At 45.9% G+C, this 22710-nt stretch overlaps 1 protein-coding gene across 1 annotated transcript in view; it reads left to right on the top strand.

Annotated features, from left to right (window-relative positions):
- Positions 1-22710, top strand: part of KLF5 (KLF transcription factor 5) — a 39708-nt gene that overhangs the window by 1501 nt on the left and 15497 nt on the right. Inside the window, exons 2-3 of the mRNA XM_034416892.3 lie at positions 2817-3678; positions 4534-4593. Coding sequence (XP_034272783.2) covers positions 2817-3678; positions 4534-4593 — 922 coding nt within the window. The remainder of the gene's footprint in view (positions 1-2816; positions 3679-4533; positions 4594-22710) is intronic.

The raw sequence follows: 22710 nt of genomic DNA, 5'->3' as shown, positions 1-22710 counted from the left end.
AGGGCTCTGCGGGGCCCCCACCCGGTTGGGCAGCCGCTGCGCCGGCCTCTCTTCTCGAGGATGACCGGACGGGGCTTTCCGTCTGTCCCACTCTAAACCCCAACCTCTCCGTTCCAGCCGCTTTCGGACCTGCGGGCAACTCGCCAGCGCGGCCGGGCTCCGCGGCTCCTCTTTCCGCACGTGGCCGGGCGCACGGGGAGCTCGCTGGCTGGCTGGCGGGCGGGCGGGCCGGGTTTCCCCTCGGCTCGGCCCGGGCCGAGTGCCGGCGTTGGCTTCCCCGGCGCGCTGCCCCTCCCTGCGGCGGGCGCGGGCGGAGAGCGAGCGGCGGCAGCTGCCACCTTGTGTTTTGCCCGGCCTGGCCGAGCGAGGCGGCCCCGCGCGCCCACGCAAAAAAAGTCATTTTAGACGGGGCCCGGGGGGGGGGCGAGCTCGGCCGGCTGCCCTTTGCAAGCGGATCCCCGGCTCGACAGCTGGCCAGGCTAAAGTGGGAAAAGCCGCGCAACCCGCCAGGGACGCTCGCTTTTCGGGCAACGCCGCTTCCACTCGGAGCGCCCGTGAGGAGTTTTCCCCTCAGCTTTTTTTTTTTTTTTTTTTTTTGGCGTGGGCGACGGGACCCCCTAAATGGTTGTGGATGAAAAAAAGCCGGTGGGTTCATGCAAAGCGGTGCCCCCCCCCCCGCGATGGCAAGCGAAGAGAGGCTGGCTTGCCCGCGGCTTTGGCTGGAGACCCCTTTCCCTACCCCTAGGAAGATATAGGGAGAATCGTGCTCAGGGTGGGCCAGAGACTTTTCTTCTGTCGCCCCCCCCCAAGTCCCCCTCCCAGCAATTTTGCTGGTGCTAAGCAAGAGGGAAGAATCATAGGTGGTCTTTTTTTTTTTTTAAATTTGATTTATATGCCGCCCTTCTCCGGAGTCTGAGGGCGGCTTACAATGCGTTAAGCAATAGCCTTCATCCTTTGGTATATTTATACAAAGTCAGCTTATTGCCCCCACAAACTGGGTCCTCAATTTACCTACCTTAGAAAGGATGGAAGGCTGAGTCAACCTTGAGCCTTGGCGAGATTCGAACCTGCAGTAATTGCAGGCAGCTGGTCTTAATAACCAGCTTAATAACAGGGTGCCTTAGACCACTGTACTACCAAGTCTCGGGTGGGACAGACGGGCGGGCGAGCAGATGTGGGGGGCTGGCTTGGGGGACCCGCAAGAAAGCCCCTTCTCAGCCCTGGCCCTGCTGTAGGGGGCCAGAGGGGAATGCGGGGGTTCCTTCCCGAGGTAGAAGACCGATCTGGGTTTGTTCGTCACTGCTGGCTCTCTGCGGGTTGCATCGCTGTCCGTGGAATCTCTGGATCCGCGCAGCGCCTTGGGTGATTGAGGATAGGAACCTTCCCGGGGCAACGGAGGTGGGTGGGGGTAGGTGGTGATCAGCGTTGGGGGGCAGCCTCTGCCCCTCAAACGAAGGGAATGTAGGGTGCCCCCGCTGAAATACCCCCTCTCTGAAAACCCCGGTCAGGTCAGGCTTCTGGATCTCTTCCACCCCCTGCGCTTACCCTTTCTGGAAGTTGACCCCAACTTCCAAAAAGGTCTGGGAGGGAAGGCGGCGGTCTGAGGAAGGGGCCTCCCCGTCCATCCCGGTGGGTGGGAAAATCTCGAAAGAAGAAAGCCTGCCCCGGTACCCCTGGGCCATCCTGGGGAAAGCGAAAGCCTCCGGATCTTGGTGGCACGCAGTGACATTGTCAAAGCAAAATGTTTGGTGACTCGCAGTTCACTTGTTTTGCAAGATTTTCACGCCTGGCTGTTTGCCTTCTCCCTGTGGGAAAATTGAGGTCTTCTCTACAAGACCCCCCCCCTAAAAAGTGACACAAAAGTAGTCCTACGATTTCCTATTTGATTTTATTTCTTCTTTCCTTCTCAGATATAAATCATTTTTGTCTGTCTGTCTGTCTCATCTATCTATCTATCTATCTATCTATCTATCCATCCATCCATCCATCCATCCATCCATCCATCCATCCATCTACCATATCTGTCTATCTACCTATCGTCTATCTATTTACGAAGAGGGGGACAACCTGAATAGCTTAAGATGCCAAAGAGTCCAAACCAGCAGGGTGTCTGCGTTCTTGGAAGCCTTGATTAAAAAAAAAAAAAAATCCTCCAGATGAAATGTAGAAAATGGCATGCAGTGCTTTTTTAGAGCTAAACTCTTTGCCACCCAGTTGTATCACTTGCTATATTTAGCCTTCCAAGATAACGTATCCAATAGTTTAATTTTCACTTTTGATTCTTGCACCGAACAGCTTTAATAGGTAGTTATTCTTATCGTTCGCTCTGCCTCTTCTTGAAGGTGTAGTCTGGGCAGGAAGGTGAAGCATGCATCTATCCATGTGAGATCCTTTTACCTCTGCTTGCTTTTCTTAAAAGTAACTAAAGAAAAACTTTCCATTTGGGCTGGATGATGGATCTCCTTTTTGGGGGGGAATGCAAAACTTAATTCAAGACCTGAACAATTCCCGAAAATGAGTCCTGCTGGTGAATTTTAATTTTAATCTTTGTTCCTGTTTAGGCTGATATGGTTATAACTCAAGAGTTATCTAATTCAGGAATAGACTAGAGTTTCTTTGACTAGCTTCTGGGTAAATTTTCCCCATTCTTCGTACTTCTGAGGGTAGCTTTTCGAGAGGGCGGTGTAATTTGTAAGAAGTCTAATCCTGGGCTCGATTTTTGTAATGTGTTGGAGATTCGTAATGGTTCCAGTTTGTAAGCTTATGTCTCTCTCTTTCTTTGTTTCTCTTTTTGGGCTGATTTTGTTCTCATCCAGACCCGATGCGAGATGGAGAAATATTTGACCCAGCAGCTTCCTCCCTTGCCCCCCATCCCCGAGCACAAAAAGTACCGGCGGGATAGTGCCTCGGTTGTGGATCAGTTCTTCACCAATGGTGACGGGGTGCCTTACAGCGTCAACATGAACCTCTACCTACCGGATCTGTCCCAGCTGAGAACGGGCCTCTTCAAAGCCCCGAGAGGCCCCGCAACCCACATCAAGACAGAGCCGGTCGGTGCCTTCAACCACCAAAGTGAGGCACCTCCTGTAGTCCCCACCTCTGCCCAGGCTCTCCCCGAGTTTACAAGCATCTTCAGCCCCCACCAGGCGCCGGATGTGAACAGCCTCTTCATCAAGCAGGAGATGTCTGCCTCAGATCTAGGCCTCTCTGTGCCCGGGCCCCAGCAGGGCCAGCTGTACCAGCTCCTCAGCTCTCCCGATTTAGACCTGCCGAATGGAGCGGGGATGGACTCCCTTAGCAACGTCTCCCTGTCTTCCTCCATGACAGGCCTCAACACCCTCTCTCCAGCCATGCCCCAGACCTCCATGAAACAGTTCCATGGGGTGCCCCCCTGCACGTACGCCATGCCCAGCCAGTTTCTGCAGCAGCCAGCCACCTATTTCCCCCCTTCGCCCCCAAGCTCGGAACCTGGCAGCCCCGACCGGCAGGTGGAAATGATGCAAAATTTAACACCGCCTCCGTCTTACGCTGCCACCATCGCTTCCAAGTTGGCCATCCACAACCCGAACTTGACCGCGAGCATCCCCATGAATTCGCCGAGCATCCCAACCGTCAGATATAATCGGAGGAGTAACCCCGACTTGGAGAAGAGGCGGATTCATTACTGTGACTACCCTGGTAAGCTTGAGGAAGGCGGAGAGACAAACTCTCCGAGAAACGGGCCCGTTCGTCGCTAGTGTCTTTCTGGAAACCCTTCCAAATGTTTTCTTTCTCTTGTGCAACGTGCCAGCCGATCTGCTCGAATAGAGCATTTTGCATCTGGTGTCAAAAGAAGAAAACGTTTAATAAAATAATGTACCTTAAGCACATGCAAGGTTTGAATGTAAATGTAAGCCAACGTCATAAACCAGCATCCCACATCTCAGACATGAACGTTCCTGTGAGCTTGTTGGCTCAGAATGATGGGAAATGTAGTTTGCTCACTAGGGTGGGGAAAACTAGCAGCCATAGCTACTTGAAGAAAAGTGCGTTCACCTTTTTCTTCATGTTTTGGCTGCTGCGTTTCTGCTCCTTGATGTCTTTTTTCTGCGATTTAATTAGAAATAGGTTGAAATAAAGGGTGTGTGTCTTCCCAAATAGGTAACAGATTCTGTTACGTGTTAATAACTGATTTTGCTGTTGAACACATAGCTTATTATAGAAGTGGATAAAACGTGAGGTGCATAATTATAAGATTCTTGATTGATTAACTGAACTTGCATGTTTATTTATTTATTTATTTATCAAATTCATGTTTCGGACGGTAAATGTATTGAGCTGAAAATTTAGGTGTGATTGATTGTGATTTGTGTGCAACACTAGCAGCTCTCTTTTTGCTCTGGGCAAAAGCTAGAAATTGGAATAAATTTCTTAAATATATTAGGCCCACCCATTAGAACTACCAGCCGTGTTACAGTTTTATGGTGAACGTTACCGTTTTCTACACATAAATGTGCTTGATACTTAATGTCTCTCTCTGATTTTCTATCTTAGGTTGCACTAAAGTGTACACGAAATCTTCCCACTTAAAAGCACACCTGCGAACTCACACTGGTATGTGTTTTGTTTTGTTTTGTTTTGTTTTTGCTGGTTATGATTTTTCTATAAGTTAGCCATCCTGTTTCCTTCTCTCTGGTTTGCTTGAAAAGGTTTAACTAGATCTGCTTGAAACGGAGGGTTATAAATCAGCCACGCTGGTCACTAAAACGAGGGACACTTTTAAGCTTCGGAAAATAAAGAGGGTGAATTTGAACAGTGTATAAATACCCTCTTTGAAGCGCTATTACTTTCCATTCACCCCGCCCCCCCACCAGTCCTTTCCAGCTGAATTATGCCGTCACTTAATGCGTCCTGTCATCTTTGGATCGAATCTCTGTGCATCAAACCTTGGTTTAACACCCATGAAAACCACGATTGCGGCCCCTGCTTAGGGTTACGCTGCAAATAAAGGGCCTGGTGGCTCAGCAGACTAATAGCATTGTGATTAACACCAGCTGTCTGCAATTACTTTAAGTTCGAATCTCCCCAGGCTCAAGGTTGACTCAGCCTTCCATCCTTTCTAAGGTAGGTAAATTGAGGACCCAGTTTGTGGGGGCAATAAGCTGACTTTGTATAAAATATACAAAAGTATGAAGGCTATTGCTTAATGCATTGTAAGCCGCCCTAAGTCTCCGGAGAAGGGCGGCATATAAATCAAATTAAAAAAAAAAATCTCGAAGACCCTTACCCTCACTCATTGCGTAAAAGACGTAGTTCGAAAAAGTTGATTTCCTGCCCAGCGGCCTGCCTACTGCCTTCTGCTCAGCGATAAGGCCTACATCAAATTAAATAAACGAGAAAACATTCCTTTTAAGTTCCGTTCCACGATAAACTTGACTTTCTTTCTCAAGTTGACTGGCTGCACTCAGCAGGTAATAAACTTGATAAATCTGTGGCGAGATTGCATGGATTGTCGAACAGGTATTGTCGGCTAGCTCCAAACACGATTTGGAAGCTTAGCAGCTCCCTGTATCATGTGGGACTTTTTGTTCGGTGGAGGTGGAAGAACGATGAAGCCAGACAGTGTGGCCAGTTGATTCTGCATATTTAGGTTTTTCAGGGTTTATTGAATCAAGTCTCTAGGATAAAACGCTTTTCCAAATAGGCTGCCGTTAGGTGGGTGTCTTTTGCATGGAAAACAAAACCCAATTCAGTCTCTGAAATACGTGGTCAGATCAACCTAGGAGAAGAAACCTCTGTCCGCTAATGACTCAGCACAGATTTGACAGAACGCCTAAAATCATCTAAAAAAGGCTTTAAAACGTTTGAGTGACACTCCCGAAACTTTATGTTTCGGCGGCAAAGCAATTTTGAGTTGTCGGATCAGCTCGGTTGCTGCATTTTTTTAAAAAAAAAAATACTGTGTTTTGCAACCTTTGAAATGGCTCCCTTCTTCGCCCTCCTCGTGAAGAACTGAATCTGGTTTTTAAATGGGGAAAAAGATCTGTGAGTTGGGCTTCATCTGTAAAACAAGGGCCCGTATTCAGCGTTTGCTCATATGTGGAATGACTGAAATATCTCGGGGCAAAGAGTTACTATGGAAATGAAGTTTTTGATAAACGAAGTCCCCGTTCTCTCTCAAAAGGAACAGAGAAAAGGTTAAAAGCAACAGTCATAAAACAAAGTTTTCCAAACGGTTGGAAAAGGTTTTGCCGAGCCTCGATTTCCTCCCTGAATTTTGTTCATCTAGGCCTTGTCTCTCTTTTGCTGTGTAGTTTCGGGTGGGTTGCTGTTGGAAAATTTGGAATTATTCTTCCATGGGTGAAAATTCCTGGTGGGCCTAGACTTTTGGTGACACCCAACACAACATAATGTGGTCTCATTGTTGTTTGGCACAATCTTACTTGAGGGCTTAACATGGCCTGCAGTTTGTTTGTTTGTTTGTTTGTTTGTTTGTTTGTTTATTTATTATCAGATTTATATACGCCTTTCTCCCGGAGGAGTCAGGGCGGTGCCCAGCCAAAGTGAAAACATAAATACAAACATTAAAATACAGTTAAAAAGATATATATGTGTTTGGCCCCATAATTAAAAAACAATAACAAACCTATTAAAAACATTTTAAAATGTGTTAAGCCAGTTGAGGCTAGTCCGAGTTCAATAAACCATGGTTTATTTATTTGTAAAATGTATTGGCCGTCCACCACAGGGTAACTCTGGGCGTCTTACAATATTATGGTTAAAAGTACCTGATCTGTCACTACTGATACTGTAATCCCAGGTTCCTGGAGGATATTGGCTAGAAGTCACTGATCTGTATGGGTCAGGGGTCAGCAACTTGCGGCTCTGGAGCCACATGTGGCTCTTTCATCCCTCTGCTACGGCTCCCTGTCGCTCAAAATATGTGTTACAACTGCCAATGTGTAATACCTGCCCTCACGTGATTTATTGAGCTTTTCAACCCCTGGTAGGCCAACCATGGATAAATCCAAGAAAAGAAAAGTTTCAGAAGAAAACAGAACGTTTAATTCAATTACATATGCTGGTTCTGTGGCCACTCAGGAAACGGGAAGGTTTTTGTGGCTCCCGGTATTTTCTTTTCTGTGGGAAACAGGTCCAAATGGCTCTTTGAGTGTTTAAGGTTGCTGACCCCTGGTGTGGGCTGTTCACTCTTGTCTCACATGAGTCGTCCAAGAGGATTCTGTCTCTTTCGGTTATGCCCAAATGAACAACTTCTGTCAATATGTAGGGAGGACTGAGAACGTTTCTCTGTGGAAAAAATGGAAGAGCGAAGGTGTCTATGGCTTCCGTTTAACCTGCCTTGTGCAAGGAGCCGCCCTACCTGGGCCGTATTTGCTTGCTGGAGGCTTCTAAAATTTGGGAACGATTTCGCCCCTCCCTCCACTGCAATGACAGGGCTGAAACTACAATCTTTGTCCTCATGATTCTAGCCCCGATCCCAGAATTATGGGAAATTCTGAATTATGTGCGAAATTCATACGTCTCTCCTTTTTTGCCGGACTGCAGATCCCATCATCCCTGGCCCAGAGCCCCCGTGGTTGGAGCAGGAACGATTTCATAATATGGATGCCCTGAATTAAAAGCTTCTACAAGTTATTTCTTTACCCGTGGCTACTATAAATATTTGGGTGCAAAATATAGTAACGTTTTTTTTTTCCTAAACTTGAAAGTCGTGTCCTGCGCTCTAGAAAACCTTGTTTATAAAGAGTTGGCTAAAAATAAACAAGAGTGTTTGGTTGTTCGGACAGCCTGGTAGACTAACTGTTGGAATGTTAAAAATGCCTTACAGGTAGTCCTCGGCTTACAACAGTTCATTTAGTGACCATTCAAAGTTACAACGGAAGTGAAAAAAGTGGTTTCATAGTTATGACCCTTTGTAGCATCCCCATGGTCAAGTGGTCAAACTTCATGCACTTGGCAACTGACTCCTACTTATGACGGTTGCAGTGTCCCAAGGTCATGCAATCCCCTTTTGTGACCTCCTGACAAACAAAAATCCATGAGAAAGCCAGATTCGCTTAACAACCGGGTTACTAACATATCAACTGCAATGGTTCGCTTAACAACTGAGGCAAGGAAGGTCGTAAAATGGGGCAAAACTCACTTAACAAATGTCTCACTTAATAACAACAGAAATTTCAGTTGTGGTCATAAGTCGAGGACTGTCTGTATTTTACCCCAATTCGTTTTAACCATGCATTAGTTTTAAAGAACAGATGGTCCTTGAGTTATGACCACCGTAGGGATTGGAAAATTTGTTGTTAAGCGGTACGGCCATTACGTGAAACATCACGTAACTTTACCTGATTTTGCAACCTTTTTTGCTGTGGTTTTTGAAGAAATCACTGCGGTCGTTAAGCAAGACATCGCTTTGGCTGGGAAGGTTGCAAATGATGATCATTGGATGTGGCGATCATCATAAATAGATGCCAAGCACCCAAATCATGATCAATTGACCAAGTGAATTTTGCAATGGTTGTCAGTGGTTGTAAATAACTCTTCTCAGTGCCATTGTAACTTCAAAGGTTTGCTAGAAAAATAGCCATAATTCAAGGACTCTCTGTAATCCAAAACTGAAATGCTCAACTCCAGAAAAAAAGCTATGACTGAACTGATACTTTGTGTAAGAGACAATTTAGTTCAAGTCTGACTTTTAAAAGCAAGCCATAGTCTTTGGCGTTTTTTTTTCACATCTAGTGCAATAAGCCAAAAATTTTGATTTCCAAATTATTATGGCTCTGGTAGACACTACGCCCAAAACCAACTGCATTATAGGTTAGGTGTGTGGGAATCCTGCCTCTTTGCTGTATAGTTTTTGTCTTCAGGATGTGGTTGCAGTGCAAATCATTTGCACGGTCCCGCTCTCAGTGACCTGGGCTTTGAATGGCAGTGATCGATTTAACAAAGGAGAATATTTGTAGCTCAGAGTTGAAATGAGGGCTCCTTGATGCTCTCTGAGCTTGGTTGTTTCTTGCAGACATTTCATTACCAAACTAGGTAATATTATCAGTGTTAGTACTAGTACCGATGATGTTATCTAGTTCGGATAGAGCAGAGGTCTGCAACCTTAAACACTCAAAAGAGCCATTTGGACCCGTTTCCCACAGAAAAGCAAACACCGGGAGCCACAAAACCCTTCCCGTGCCTGACTATTTCTTATGTACTTGAATTTAACATTCTGTTTTCTTCTGAAACTTTTCTTTTCTTGGATTTATCCATTTATTGAAAAGCTCAGTAAATCGTGTGCCGGCGGGTGTCGCACATTGGCAGTTGTGACGCATATTTTGAGTGACGGAGGGCCGCAGCAGAGGGGTGAAAGAGCCACATGCGGCTCCAGAGCCGCAGGTTGCTGACCCCTGAGAACCAACTGCAAAAGAAACAACCAAACTCAAATCTCTTTGCCCAAATGCGCTGCCGTTCCACAGGTCCCCATGGCTGACATTATAAAAAGGGAAATCATCATGCAGAAAAGGATGTTTTCTAAGAGAGAGAATCGGAGCTTTCAGAATAAAGCTTGGCGTCCCCGTTTCTACCAAATGCCAATTTGTCCGGCATATTTGCTTGGCTTAACTCGTTTTTTTCCCCCCCTTTCTTAACAGGGTTCTTAATGAACCCCTGCAACTTGAAAAGCTTTAATAAATGTAGGTCATGAAATACAGGTTATTAAAAGTTTTGTGTGATACTCTTTCCAATCTCCCGAGGGCTTTCGCAGACCTGTTTATCCGGCTCAACCTGTTCTGTAGTATCTGTGGAGGTCCATGGGTAATTCTCGGTCTTCCGAACAATTCCTCTTAAACCTACTGTTATCCGCCCTTCTTGGCAATCTGTCATTTGGGTTCTTTCTTTTTCTTTTTTTTTTTAAAGAAAAAAAAAAACAAAATTAAGCCCGCAGCCGTGACCGAAGACGTGTTTGGAAGTCGAAACGGAAAGTGTGCTGCTTTCTTTTGTGTATTAGAAAACCTGCCCCTCTCTCATGGTATTTATTTAGGAACCTGTCTCCACCTAGCAATAGCATTCAGAGACTTCAATGGCATTCTTTTGCACGAAGGAGGCTGAAGGGCCAAGCGGTGGGGTGGGGTTGGGGGGAGCGGGCGGATAGGGCGGGGGGGGGGGTGCTCTAGAACCTAAGGACCAGGCACCTTGCTTGACTGGGTGGTGGTGGTCGCAGAGATGGGCTTTGAGATGGCACTTCCTGCATCGAGGCAGCCGGTCTGCAGATGTTGGCAGCTGATTTGTGTCTCCCAGGATTTAATCTCCCAGGAGTAGCAACCAGTGCCTTATCTTCAGCCTCTGAAAAACTTCGCTCTGATTTTTCTGCCCTTCAAGGGAAGGGATTACATTTCCCTCACGGGTGAAATCCAGTAGGTTCTGACAGGTTCTGGAGAACCGGTAGCGGAAATTTTGAGCAGTTTGAAGAACCGGTAGCGGAAATTTTGAACAGTTCAGAGAACCAGTAGCAGAAATTTTGAGCAGTTCGAAGAACTGGTAGTGGAAATTTTGAGTAGTTCAGAGAACCAGTAGCAGAAATTTTGAACAGTTCGGAGAACCGGTAGTGAAAATTTTGAGTAGTTCAGAGAACCAGTAGCAGAAATTTTGAGCAGTTTGGAGAACCGGTAGTGGAAATTTTGAGTAGTTCGGAGAACTGGCAAATACCATCTCTGGCTGGCCCCAGAGTGGGTGGGAATGGAGATTTTGCAGTATCCTTCCCCTGCCACATCCACCAAGCCACACCACGCCCACCAAGCCACGCCCACAGAACCGGTAGTAAAAAAAATTGGATTTCACCACTGATCTCCCCTCATCCTCAGCCAGCAGAGTAGTGGCGGCTGGAGGGTGACAGGCATCCATCAGCATCTCTTATAAACGGCTCCAGACAGGGAAGGGCTGAGGAAGAGATTTGGTTTTGGAATCAGATCATCAGAGAAGGAAGTTGAAGAAATTTCGGTTCAGCGCATTGAGTGGGGCTGTTTGGGATTTATGGTGTGTTTCTAAAAAGTGTTTCCACGTAACTCACTGGAGCAAATACGTTTTCTTGTCCAAAAATGGGTCTCTTTGCCTAAGGCAAAATAGGGTAAACAGTATGGCTTCACCCTGCCTCAGAACTAGCAGCACCGGATTCAGAAGTCACCCAAAGTTGTGACTCTCTTAACCCTGGTTTGAAGTCACAGTCCCTCGGGTCACTTACTAGAGCACGCTAAGATAAAGCCTAGGAGAGCTTAGCCTGCGCTGTAAGCCAGCCATTTACAACTCTTGCATGACTCTTGGGCTTGAAGCATTTGATACAAAAACCCCAAATCCGCACTGAGACTCACAAGAGAAGAGTGCAAGGGATCAGCTGCATCATTCTCTCCTTCCGTGCAATAGCTTTTCATTAAGAGCCACAAACTGCTTAAAGAAGGTCAGTTGAAAAGAGAATAGAAATTGAATCTGAAATTGTTATTATTATTGTTGGTTGCACAATCAGCCAGATGCTTCGACTGGATTTGGCCATTTTTATCCACATATTGAGTTGTTGTTGTTGTTGTTATCTTTATTCACTAAACATGAAACTCAGTCAACTGAACATTCAAAAATGCATCACAAATACCATTGACTGGTGCTAATGGTTGATACGGGTTGCTGCCAGCGTCCTAGGTATCAACCAAGTACCTTCTTAAGATGTACGATGTTCCAAGTAGCGCAGTTTTTTGCAGTTCCACTGGTGTTATTGCAGGAAGCTGCAATTTGCTGATGCATCTTATAAAATTCTTGGACATGGTACCGAGTGCCCTGATGACAATGGGTGGTATTATTATTGTTGTTGTTGTTGTTGTTAATCATTGGTGAGATTCACAGCCTTTGAGGCTGGTTAATAACTCAGCAGCTTGAGTCCTAACCAAGGACCTAGGAACTGTTAAGGTATCGTCGGAGAATTTAAGCCGTTCCGAATAAGGTGGTTTTTTGTAGAGTCAAAATGTTCAAGTCCGGTAGATTTAGAATTTCTAAATAGCGAAGTAGCCCTTTAGGTATTGCTCCAAGGGCTCCAATTACAATCGGGACAACACATGATTTCTTTTTCCACAGTCGCTCAACTTCAATTTGCAAGTCCTGATACTTTGTGATTTTTTTCTTGCTGTTTATCTTCAATCCGTGCATCACCAGGTATTGTAATGTCAATGAACCATACTTTTTTCTTTTCAACTATTGTTATGTCAGGTGTGTTGTGGACCAAGTGCCTGTCAGTCTGAATTCTGAAGTCCCACAAGATCTTATGTTTCCCATTCTCTAAAGCTTTCCCATTATTATTATTATTATTATTATTATTATTATTATTATTATTATTATTATTATTATTATTATTATTATTATTATTATTAAAATGTCTATACCACCCAATTCCTAGCAAAATGCATTGGCAAGAGAGAAAATCTTGTTGTGGATTCTATTGTGTTCCCCACACTTGCCAGTACTTCATTTGGAGTGCTGCTTTTTAATCTGCCTGAGGACTTATAAATTATGGGACACATAATTTATAAGTCCTCTCTCCCCCATGCAATTTAAATAAACTAGATTGGAACCTTGGTCCAGGTAAGTTGACACTTAAGTCTACAATCGCGGGGAGCTGGTTTACAAATCCAAATTGAAACAAATCACCTCCTGGCTTAATGGCACTGTGTATGATCCATTAGCCTTTCTGAACATCTTATCCTCACTTTTGAAGTAGGCTTCTTTAAGTGAGGATAAGATGTCCATACGAAGCAATTAAGGTGATTAATTGAAGGTGTCCATACGAAGCAATTAAGGTTAGGAAGTGCCTGCTTTACATGAAATGAAATTCCTTCATTTCTTGCAGGAACCAATCTGGGTCGGTCACCAGGACCAAAATTTTAGTCTTCCGAGCTTTCAGACTCTGCTGGAGCCCATCCTCAGGGAGCTTCTCTTTCACCAGGGAATAGATGGGGGTGGGGCCAGTCAGAATTTTTACTACTAGTTCTCCAAACTACTCAAAATTTCCGCTACGGGTTCTCCAGAACTGGTCAGAACCTGCTGAAATCCGCCTCTGCCGGGACACGTATATTTGCCTTCCTTCTTCATTTCTTCTCCTGCTTCTTTCTCCTCCCAAATTCTTGTCTGATGTTTTGGATCAGGGACTGGTTTTCCTTCCCAGAGTCTTTTGACCATATGCTTGGCCATTAATAGTTACCCAGTTGAAGCCAGAAGCTGTTCTGATGTCTCTTTGTGGATACCAGTTGGGAAACGAAAGCCTTGAGTGTTTCCAAGAGAGGTGGCATTCCTTGAAATGAGATGTGAACCACTCTAAAGCTATTGGCAATGGTTTTGCATTAACAGTAACAGAGTTGGAAAGGACCTTGGAGGTCATCTAGTCCAACCCCCTGCTCACACAGGAGACCTATACTAAGGATTTGAACCGCCAAACTGCCAACCTTTCTGATTGACAAGCTCAGTGTCTTAGCCACTGAGCCACCTAACTGCCTGATATAAAGTCCCTCTGATCAATGCACCAGTATTGATTTTTGGAGGGGGCTAGCAGAAACAGTGTGGTTGAATCATAGTTTATTAGTTTGATTTTAAAACAGATCTAACTGTACTTTTCTTTCTCTTGGTCCTCAGAGAGAGTTTGAACTACCAAGGTTCCAGGGGCTGCTAAGCAAAGTTAAACCTGGTTTATTTTTAATCCACGTTTGTGGTTTATATACCTCCCTTCAGTTGGCTAAATAGCTTGGTTGAATGGAGATTATTGCAGGGGATTTTTATGAGTAAAATCCTTGAATTCATGAGTGAAATGCAAGGGCGAATTTAAATACTGACCGGCGTTGATGGGCTGGTTTTGAAATCTGGGTCCTTCTGCTTTCTTTTGACAACGCTTGATGAATTTTAGCCTTTCTGCTCTTAGTCATCTGCGGGGTGTCCCTTGGCCCAGTTCATAGGAGTTGCAGATGAATTAGTTTTGACTTCGTTGCAAACCTATTCCTCCCTGTTTGTTATCCATTCTTCCCTTACCCTGAGATGTATTCCGGGACCCTTACAAAGAAGGGGGAAGCCAGACCTACTGAGCCTACGAGGGGAAATCCCAACCCTTGATTGCAAATCTTAAGATATAACAGGTCTTCCATAAAAGTTGGAAGTGACTTGCTTGAAGTTATTTTTGGAAGCGTACAGAAAAGGAAGAGAAGAAGACGGAGGCTTGCCTGGTAGTTTTCTGACACTTTGGTGTTCCTGTGCAATTAAGTAAAAGAGGCCAATCTTAGAAAAGAGAGCTAAAGAACATAAAATCCTTATTCCAGCAGTAACCACTCTGCGGAGAGGTCAGCGTGCACAGGCCATCCCTTACTTTCCAGGCCAAAATGATAACACACATGTATCTCACTTATTTTTAATCCAGAACAAGCAGTCCTCAGAAATAGTAGTTAATCTTAAAAAGGCTGCTATCACACGAACGGAAGATAACTTTTTAAAACACCTTCCTTCTGCTTTTCCTGACTTGCGAATAAATAAGAACCATAACTTTATTGTCATTTTACGTGTATACATTGTATACCCATACAACGAAATTCACTTAACACCCAAAGACCAGGTCCAACACACACAACAATCCCCAAACACACTCCCACCCACCACAATTCCCCTCCCCTAAACCACCCAAACATCCACACAACAGACCAAGTAATGCTGTCCAACAGCTCACCGATGGTGGCCCTTTAGTTCATTGTTGAGTGCAATTATAGCTCTGGGATAGAAACTATTCAGAAAATGTGTGGTCCGAGTTTTAATTGTTCTTATCTTCTGCCAGAAGGCAACAGTCCAAAAAGATTGTAAGCAGGATGGGAAGAGTCTCTGAGAATGTTATGCAACTTTCTCAAACGACAAGATTCGAAGATGTCATCCAGGGCTGGTAGCTGGAGCCCAATGATATTCTGAGCAGTTTTAATGATTCTCTGTAGAACATTTTTGTCCTCTACAGAGCTGCTCCCATACTATGCAAGAATGCCATATGTCAGGACACTCTCAATGGTGCTGCGATAGTAGGACAGAAGTAGATGCTGGGATAGATTGATCTTCCTGAGCATCTTCCTGGACATAAATATTTGTGGAGAGTAGATGGAGAGCATTTTAAAGATACTTGCGCTGTGTCGGTCAACCCTCACTTCTCTGGCAATTCCAGGCTTGACTTGTGCATCTTTTGAGGTGTTGTGGAGAAGGTCTTGTGTCAGTTTGAGCAGTTTGGGTTTGTTTGACAGAGTTTTTTTGATCCAAGGCAGGATGGACATAGCTGAAGAAAGGGCACTGGATGCGACACAAAAGATAAATGCAAAATGAAGTTTCCCACCACTCGGGGCAACCCTGAAGGTTCCTTGGCTTCTTGACTTGCATTTTGGGGCCAACCTGTTCTGGCCTTCAAAAATTTTAGCAAGGGGTTTTCTGCCCAGTTGCTGGGTGGGCGTGGCCATGATGGGTGTGGCCTAGTCAGCCTCCTGCACCATGGTGTGGGGGAGTCATTTTGCCCTCCCCAGGCTTTGGAGGCTTTTCTCGAGCCTCCGGGTGGGTGAAAACGGCCTCCCCAGGCTCCGGAGGGCCACTGGAGGCCAGAAATGGCCCCATTTTTGGCCTTCCCAAACTTCCGATAGGCCCATTTTTCACCCTCCCCGAGCCTCCGCGCACACCCTGCACTTACCTGCATCCAAGATGGGCCACGTGGGGACTCCTGGGAGGGGAAGAATAGGCGGGGCCAGCCAGGAGTGGGATTTGAGGGTTCTCCGAACTGCACAGAATCTTAGCTAGAGGTTCTCCCGAACCACTATGAACCCCCAGCAGCCCACCCCTGGACAAGAGATCTCAGACTGTAAATGGTTCTTTAGGAGCATAGTGGTTCGAATGTCAGGCAGGAAGTTAGCAAGCCCACATTCGAGACCCAGGAGCTACTGTGGGGCAGGGTTGAGCTCTTGTCCTTTACTCTAGCTTCTGCTGGGGACGTGAAAAGAGCCCCCAACTGGGCATCTCCGGGGCAATGGTGATGCCACCGGCTAATCCTTTCAACCCAGAATTGCCTTGATGCTTCTGATATCGAGTGCAAACATTCTTTCTTTCCTTTACACCCATATATACATGCCTGGGTGTTTGTTATGCCCGTAATTGTACATATGTATCGTTACTTGTGTGTCAAAATCCGGATTCTCTAGCTCCATCTCCTAGATGATTTTCTTAGTCTCTTGAGTGCCTTGCAAAGGAGCAGGACGTGTTGCCAATCCCTTTCTGTCTTGGGGATGAAATGGCTTCCAAGAATTCAGTAGTTAACCATTGCTGTTGTTGGCTTCCCATAGAGGCAATCGTGCCAGCTCTGAAACATTTTTCAGTTCTTACAACTGACAAAATTTTGTTTTTAATTAAGTGCCCAATATATCTCCTGGAAGAATGTCCCTGGCTGCCCCAGAGGGATTAAAGTAAATTTCAGTTCAAGATATTTGATGTCTGATAAGGAAGACGATTCTTCGCTGTAAACAGAGCCACTTCTGAAAGATGCTGGGGTGCATACATCTGGCTTTGGCGTTGCAACTCACCTTTTCCAAAGTTTGCTTACTTTGGCAATGGAAACTTTTATTTCTCAAGCTCTTGTTTGAAAACAAGTGTTCCTTCCATGGTTTTTTTTTTTTTTTTTTTTTGAGTTGGTACATTGCAGTGTAGTGATCCAAAACAACTCACATCCTAAGCATTGCCAGTTTCAGCCAAAGGATATGAAATAATCAGTAAGTCTTTAAACTTCAGTACCTTTTGCCAGGGATGCGGTGGCTCAGTGACTAAGATGCTGAGCTTGTTGATCGAAAGGCCGGCAGTTCAGTGGTTCGAATCCCTAGTGCCACATAACAGGGTGAGCTCCCATTACTTGTCCCAGCTTCTCCCAACCTAGCAATTCGAAAGCATGTAAAAAATGCAAGTAGAAAAAATTGGGACCACCTTTGGTGGGAAGGTAACAGCGTTCTGTGCGCCTTTGGCGTTTAGTCATGCCGGCCACATGACCACGGAGACGTCTTCGGACAGCGCTGGCTCTTCGGCTTTGAAACAGAGATGAGCACCGCCCCCTAGAGTCGGGAACGACTAGCATACATGTGCGAGGGGAACCTTTACCTTTGCCAGACTCAAATCTTGGTTAAAGTTAAGACGTGAAAAAGGTGGTCAGAATACTATGTCCGTCCCAAAGATGGAGTTTTAAAAGACAGAATTGGATTAATGTTGATCTGGCTTGACTTGTACATCTTCGTTAGACAAAGAAATGAAAAAGAAACATGCCAGTTCTTACCGGTAAAACTAAATTATTTTTTCCCAGGTTGAACTGAGTTGTTATTTTGTAGTCTCTTAGCTGGACCGCATACAATATCCCCCTGAAATTAGACTTAAAAAGCATGATTTGATTAAGCAGCCCTCCTGCATGGCTAATGATGCCTCCCAACGGACTGCTGTTGTCACTTTATAAGAGATGTTGTGGACCTGCTGTGTTAAATCAATGTGTTTCTTGATTGCAGCCTGCAGTCCACAGCTCAGCCTTAGCACTAAGTATCCATAGAGATCAGGGGTGGGTTCTAAAATTTTTTTACTACCGGTTCTGTGGCTGTGGCTTGGTGGGGGGCAATGTGACTGGGTGGGTGTGGCCACCTTTTTTTTTTTTTTACTTTTGAAAGCATTTTTTCTACAACCTTAAGAGGTTGCAGAAAAAAATGCTTTTAGAAGCCTCTCATGATCAGGCAACTCAGCTGGGATCGCCAGAGGCTTTTAAAGGCATTTTTTTTCCCCTACAACCTCCTCGGCCAAAGAGGTTGCAGAAAAAAATGCTTTTAGAAGCCTCTGACGATCCCAGTTAAGCTGCGTGATCATCAGAGTCTTTTTTTTTTTTTTTACTTTTAAAAGCATTTTTTCCGCCGAAGAGGTTGTAGAAAAAATGCTTTTAAAAGTAAATTTTTAAAAAGCCTCTGATGAGGTGGGCGGGGTAAGCAAACGGCGACCGGGCTGGTAACCGGTTTGGGGACGTGGCCAGCCAATGTTATTACCGGTTCTCCGAAGTACTACAAATTTTTATTACCGGTTCTTGCGAACCGGTGCGAACCGGGAGCAACCCACCATTGATAGAGATTCTCAATCATCCAGGTCATGGGTGTCCCAAAGATGCTTCTTCAAAAGTCAACTGGACTTCCTTTCTTGGGTTTTTTTTTCTCTTTGAAACTGTTTTGCTTCTCATCCAAGACAACTGAAGAAGCTTCTTGGATCAGAAGTGAAATGTTTTCAAAGAAAAAAAGAAACCCCAAGAAAGTCCAGTTGCCTTTTGGAAAAGCACATTTGGGACAGAGCATCAAGTCTTTACCGTCTGCATCTTAAATCTGCGCATACTTTGTGGGCTCTGTGGCAGCCCACAACTCTAAAAGGAGCTCAGAGGTAGCTCTCAATCTGGAAGGGCCATCTTTAGAACCTGAAGTCCAAACGTGGTATGTGGTGGAACCATTTCCCAAATAGAAGAAAACCTCGCTCTCTATTCTGAGCTTGTAACGGGCAGGCCAGATGGTGTGGATTTGTGACAGATCCCTAAAAAAAAAAACCCTGTCTCTTTCAGTGGGATATCTCCAGGAATCATGGATAGTTCAATGCTAAATACAGCCGGAAATGACTTTTCATTGGTTTGTAGGATCCAAAGACTGCATTGCTGGAACCAGAAAGCCTGTGCTACCAAAGTCTGGAGGATCTCTTCTCATCTCCTGGAGGTCCTGAGGACTTCCTCTCATGTCCTGGAGGTTTTGAGAACATCCTGTCATGTCCTGGAGGTCCTGAGGACTTCCTGTTGTGTCCTGGAGGTCTGAGGACCTCTTCTCATGTCCTGGAGGTCCTGAGGACTTCCTGTCATGTCCTGGAGGTCTGAGGACCTCTTCCCATATTCTGGAGGACCTGAGGACTTCCTCTCATGTCCTGGAGGTTTTGAGACCTCCTCTCATGTCCTGGAGGTCCTGAGGACTTCCTGTCATGTCCTGGAGATCTGAGGACCTCTTCCCATATTCTGGAGGACCTGAGGACTTCCTCTCATGTCCTGGAGGTTTTGAGACCTCCTCTCATGTCCTGGAGGTCTGAGGACCTCTTCTCATGTCCTGGAGGTCCTAAGGACTTCCTCTCATGTCCTGGATCCTTGGTGGCTCAGTGGTTAAAGTGTAGCATTGCAGGCAAATTCTGCCCACAGCCTGGAGTTCGATCTTAATGGGGCTCAAGGTTGATTCATCCTTCCGAGGTCGGTAAAATGAGGATCCAGATTGTTGGGGGCAATGAGCAAATAATGCTTCTACATTGTATTGATAGACTACATTTGCATCCGGCCCTGTGCTGCTGCTGCTCGTAGCCTCATCCCTAATCCTTCCAGTGGAGAGGAGGAAGTGGAAATAAGCTCCCTGAGCCACTCATGTTTTGCCTTTCCCTTTTCCGTTGCCAAATAACTGTAGTAAATGTTTTTATTTGCTTTTATGGGTGTGAAAGTGGCTTTACCAGATGGTCCTGATAAAAGTGCTTCCTCCTTATGTCTTAGGCCTGGTGCCTATTAACATTTTAACTCCGCGTCACATAACTTCCAGGATTTGTCGGCTTGGCCATTCTCCACGAGGACAGCCTGTTTCAAAGTTGAAAAAAAAACCCTACAGGACTGGCTGCTGGGTTGAGCAAGGCTGACAACCTAGCCAGGAGCTTCAAGATAAGACCTTCTCCCTCGTTTAGTACCTGCCTTTGTGGGCTGCGTGGCCTCTAATAGCCTTGCCGGTAATGGAGACAGGAACTTCTCTGGTTAATAGTTCATATGCTCTCCATTATCAAAAGAAAATGGCTCAATGCCCTGTGTAGATTTCTATCTCTAAACCACAATTTAGAGCAGGGGTGTTAAACTCAAGGCCTGTGGGCCGGATCCGGCCCACGGAGTGCTTAGATCTGACCAGGGGTGGGCTTCAGATCCTTTAGCAACAGGTTTGCTGCCCCGTTGCTGGGTGGGCATGGCCTAGTCGGCCACCTGCACCACAGCTGGGGAGGGAGTGTTTTTTGCCCTCCCCAGGCTCCGGAGGCTTTCTTTGAGCTTCTGGGAGGGCGAAAACAGCTTCCCCCAAGGACTGGAGGCCCTCCAGAGGCTGGAAACAGGCCTGTTTCCGGACTTCCGGAACTTCCTCCCAGACCCTCCGCGCAGCCCCTGCACTTACCTGGAATGATGAACGGGCCGCATGGAGACTCCTGGGAGGGACAGGTGGGTGTGGCCAGCCAAAAGTGGCATTTGGGGGTTTGACGAACCCCGGCGAACCTTGGCTAGAGGATCACCCGAACTCTGCCGAACCCCCAGGAGCCCACCTCTGGATCTGGCCCATGGGGCCACCCTGGAAACAGTGAGGGACTGGCCTGCGGTGCCTCTGCCAGTGAAATGGAGCTCAGGAGGGCTGCATGTCGCCCTCCCGAGCTCTGTTTTTGCTCATTGCAGGAGGCTGTCACAGCCGGAAACGGAGCTCGGGAGCCCGTTTTTGCTGGCAGAGTGCTTAGGCCACCACAGGTGCCCCGAACACGAGTGACATCAAGCTGGTCATGCCCACACTGGCCACACCCACCCCAGCCCCCTCGAGGTCAAACACAACCCTGATGTGGCCCTCAATGAAATCGAGTTTGACACCCCTAATTTAGCGCACATAAATATTTTCCTTAGCTTTTTCTCTTTTTTACTTGCTCATGACGAGTAAATCTGGACTTGCGTTCTTCTTGCGAAGAAGGTCTTGGAGGGTTTACTGGTTGAGACTCCTGAAGTGATTTGCGAATGAGGGCAAAAATACGTGTCCCAGGATAATGTTGCAGTATCCAATCTGAGTCGGTCACCAGAACCGAATAGACTAGACTAGACTAGACTAGACTAGACTAGAATAGAATAGAATAGAATAGAATAGAATAGAATAGAATAGAATAGAATAGAATAGAATAGAATAGAATAGAATAGAATAGAATAGAATAGAATAGAATAGAATAGAATAGAATAGAATAGAATAGAATAATAGAATGAGTTGGAAGGGACCTTGGAGGTCTTCTAGTCCAACCCCCTGCTTAGGCAGGAAACCCTACACCACTTCAGACAAATGGTTATCCAACCTCTTCTTAAAAACTTCCAGTGTTGGAGCATTCACAACTTCTGGAGGCCAGTTGTTCCACTGGTTAATTGTTCTCACTGTCAGGAAATTTCCCCTTAGTTCTAGGTTGCTTCTCTCCTTGATTAGTTTCCACCCATTGCTTCTTGTCCTGCCTTCAGGTGCTTTGGAGAATAGCTTGACTCCCTTTTCTTTGTGGCAGCCCCTGAGATATTGGAACACTGCTATCATGTCTCCCTTAGTCCTTCTTTTCATCAGCCGAGACATACCCAGTTCCTGCAACCGTTCTTCATATGTAATTTAGTATTATAACCCTAAAAGGATCTGCACATTCTCAAAAGATCCCAAAAGGAAGATTCAGAGGAGAGCCTGTGGTGTTGTGGGCTATTGGCCCTTCTTGTGAAGAAGAGTAGATCACAGCCTTGTCTCCTGGACCACGGCAGGGTTAAGGGATCCTTAGGATGACAGGCAGTAGAGAAAATTTCCAGTTCGGAAAAGTATCCCAGGGACCCTCAAATCTCTGTACCGGCTCAGATCACTCCTCTTTTTCCCTTCTGGTGTTCACAGCAACATTGTTGGGGACATTCTCTTGGATGGGGGGATTTTGGACAAAATCCAAGTGAAATCTGGAATTAGGGGTTGGAAAAGCTATAATAAAGGAAGGCTGGGATGAGGTGCAATGCAAAACTCGGGATGAAGCCACGCAGGTGATGTACAGGTAGTCCTTGACTTACAACAGCTTGTTTAGTGACCGTTCAAAGCTACAACAGCACTGAAAAAAAGTGAGTTAGGACCGTTTTTCGCACTTACGACCGTTGCCGCATCCCCACGATCGTGATCCGGCCGCTTAGCGACTGACTCATATTACGTGATCCCCCCCCCCAGGATATGTATGTATTCTCATACATAGAGAACTACAAATCTTACGCCCTCCCACCCTCTCGGTCTCTGTGTTAAGTAGATTAAACAGGTTTTATTTAATGGCTCCTTTCTCTGTAACGGCCTCTATCAGATTTTACCAAGATGGGAATGTTCCTAGATCTGCAGGCTAAACTTCCCAGGGTATCCAATCATTGCTTATTACTGGTGGTCCCAGGTCCTTGGAGGATATTGGCTAGAAAATTCTGGCTCTCCCTGGATCTTTTCTCCTTTGGTGAGTTCACTGCCTTGAGTTGAGCAGGTTCCTCTGATGGCAAGAGAAGGGAGGGAGAGAAGGAGGGAGAAAGGAAGGAAGGAAGGAAGGAAGGAAGGAAGGAAGGAAGGAAGGAAGGAAGGAAGGAAGGAAGGCAGGCCGCCAGATTTTAGGAAATAGACCTCATTTCAAAGAGGAGGAAAGGTTTCCTTGTGGTAACCAATGGGCCTGGTCTTGAGTGGGTCTCTCTTCCAGGGAGCAACTCCACTTTCCTTCTGAGTCTCAGGAGGGTCAGCCAGGCTCTCCCCCCACCCCTCCCAGCTGAGACCAGAATCTGCCCAGGAGTTCTATTCATACTTGGAGCCGATCTCTGCTTTTCTTGTTCCTCATTCATGCATGACGTTAAGCTGTAAA

This window comes from Pantherophis guttatus, chromosome 5, assembly GCF_059756535.1.
Source record: "Pantherophis guttatus breed Tessera chromosome 5, ASM5975653v1, whole genome shotgun sequence".
Classification (NCBI taxonomy): Eukaryota; Metazoa; Chordata; class Lepidosauria; order Squamata; family Colubridae; genus Pantherophis; species Pantherophis guttatus.
This window is presented reverse-complemented; position numbering and strand designations above follow the sequence as displayed.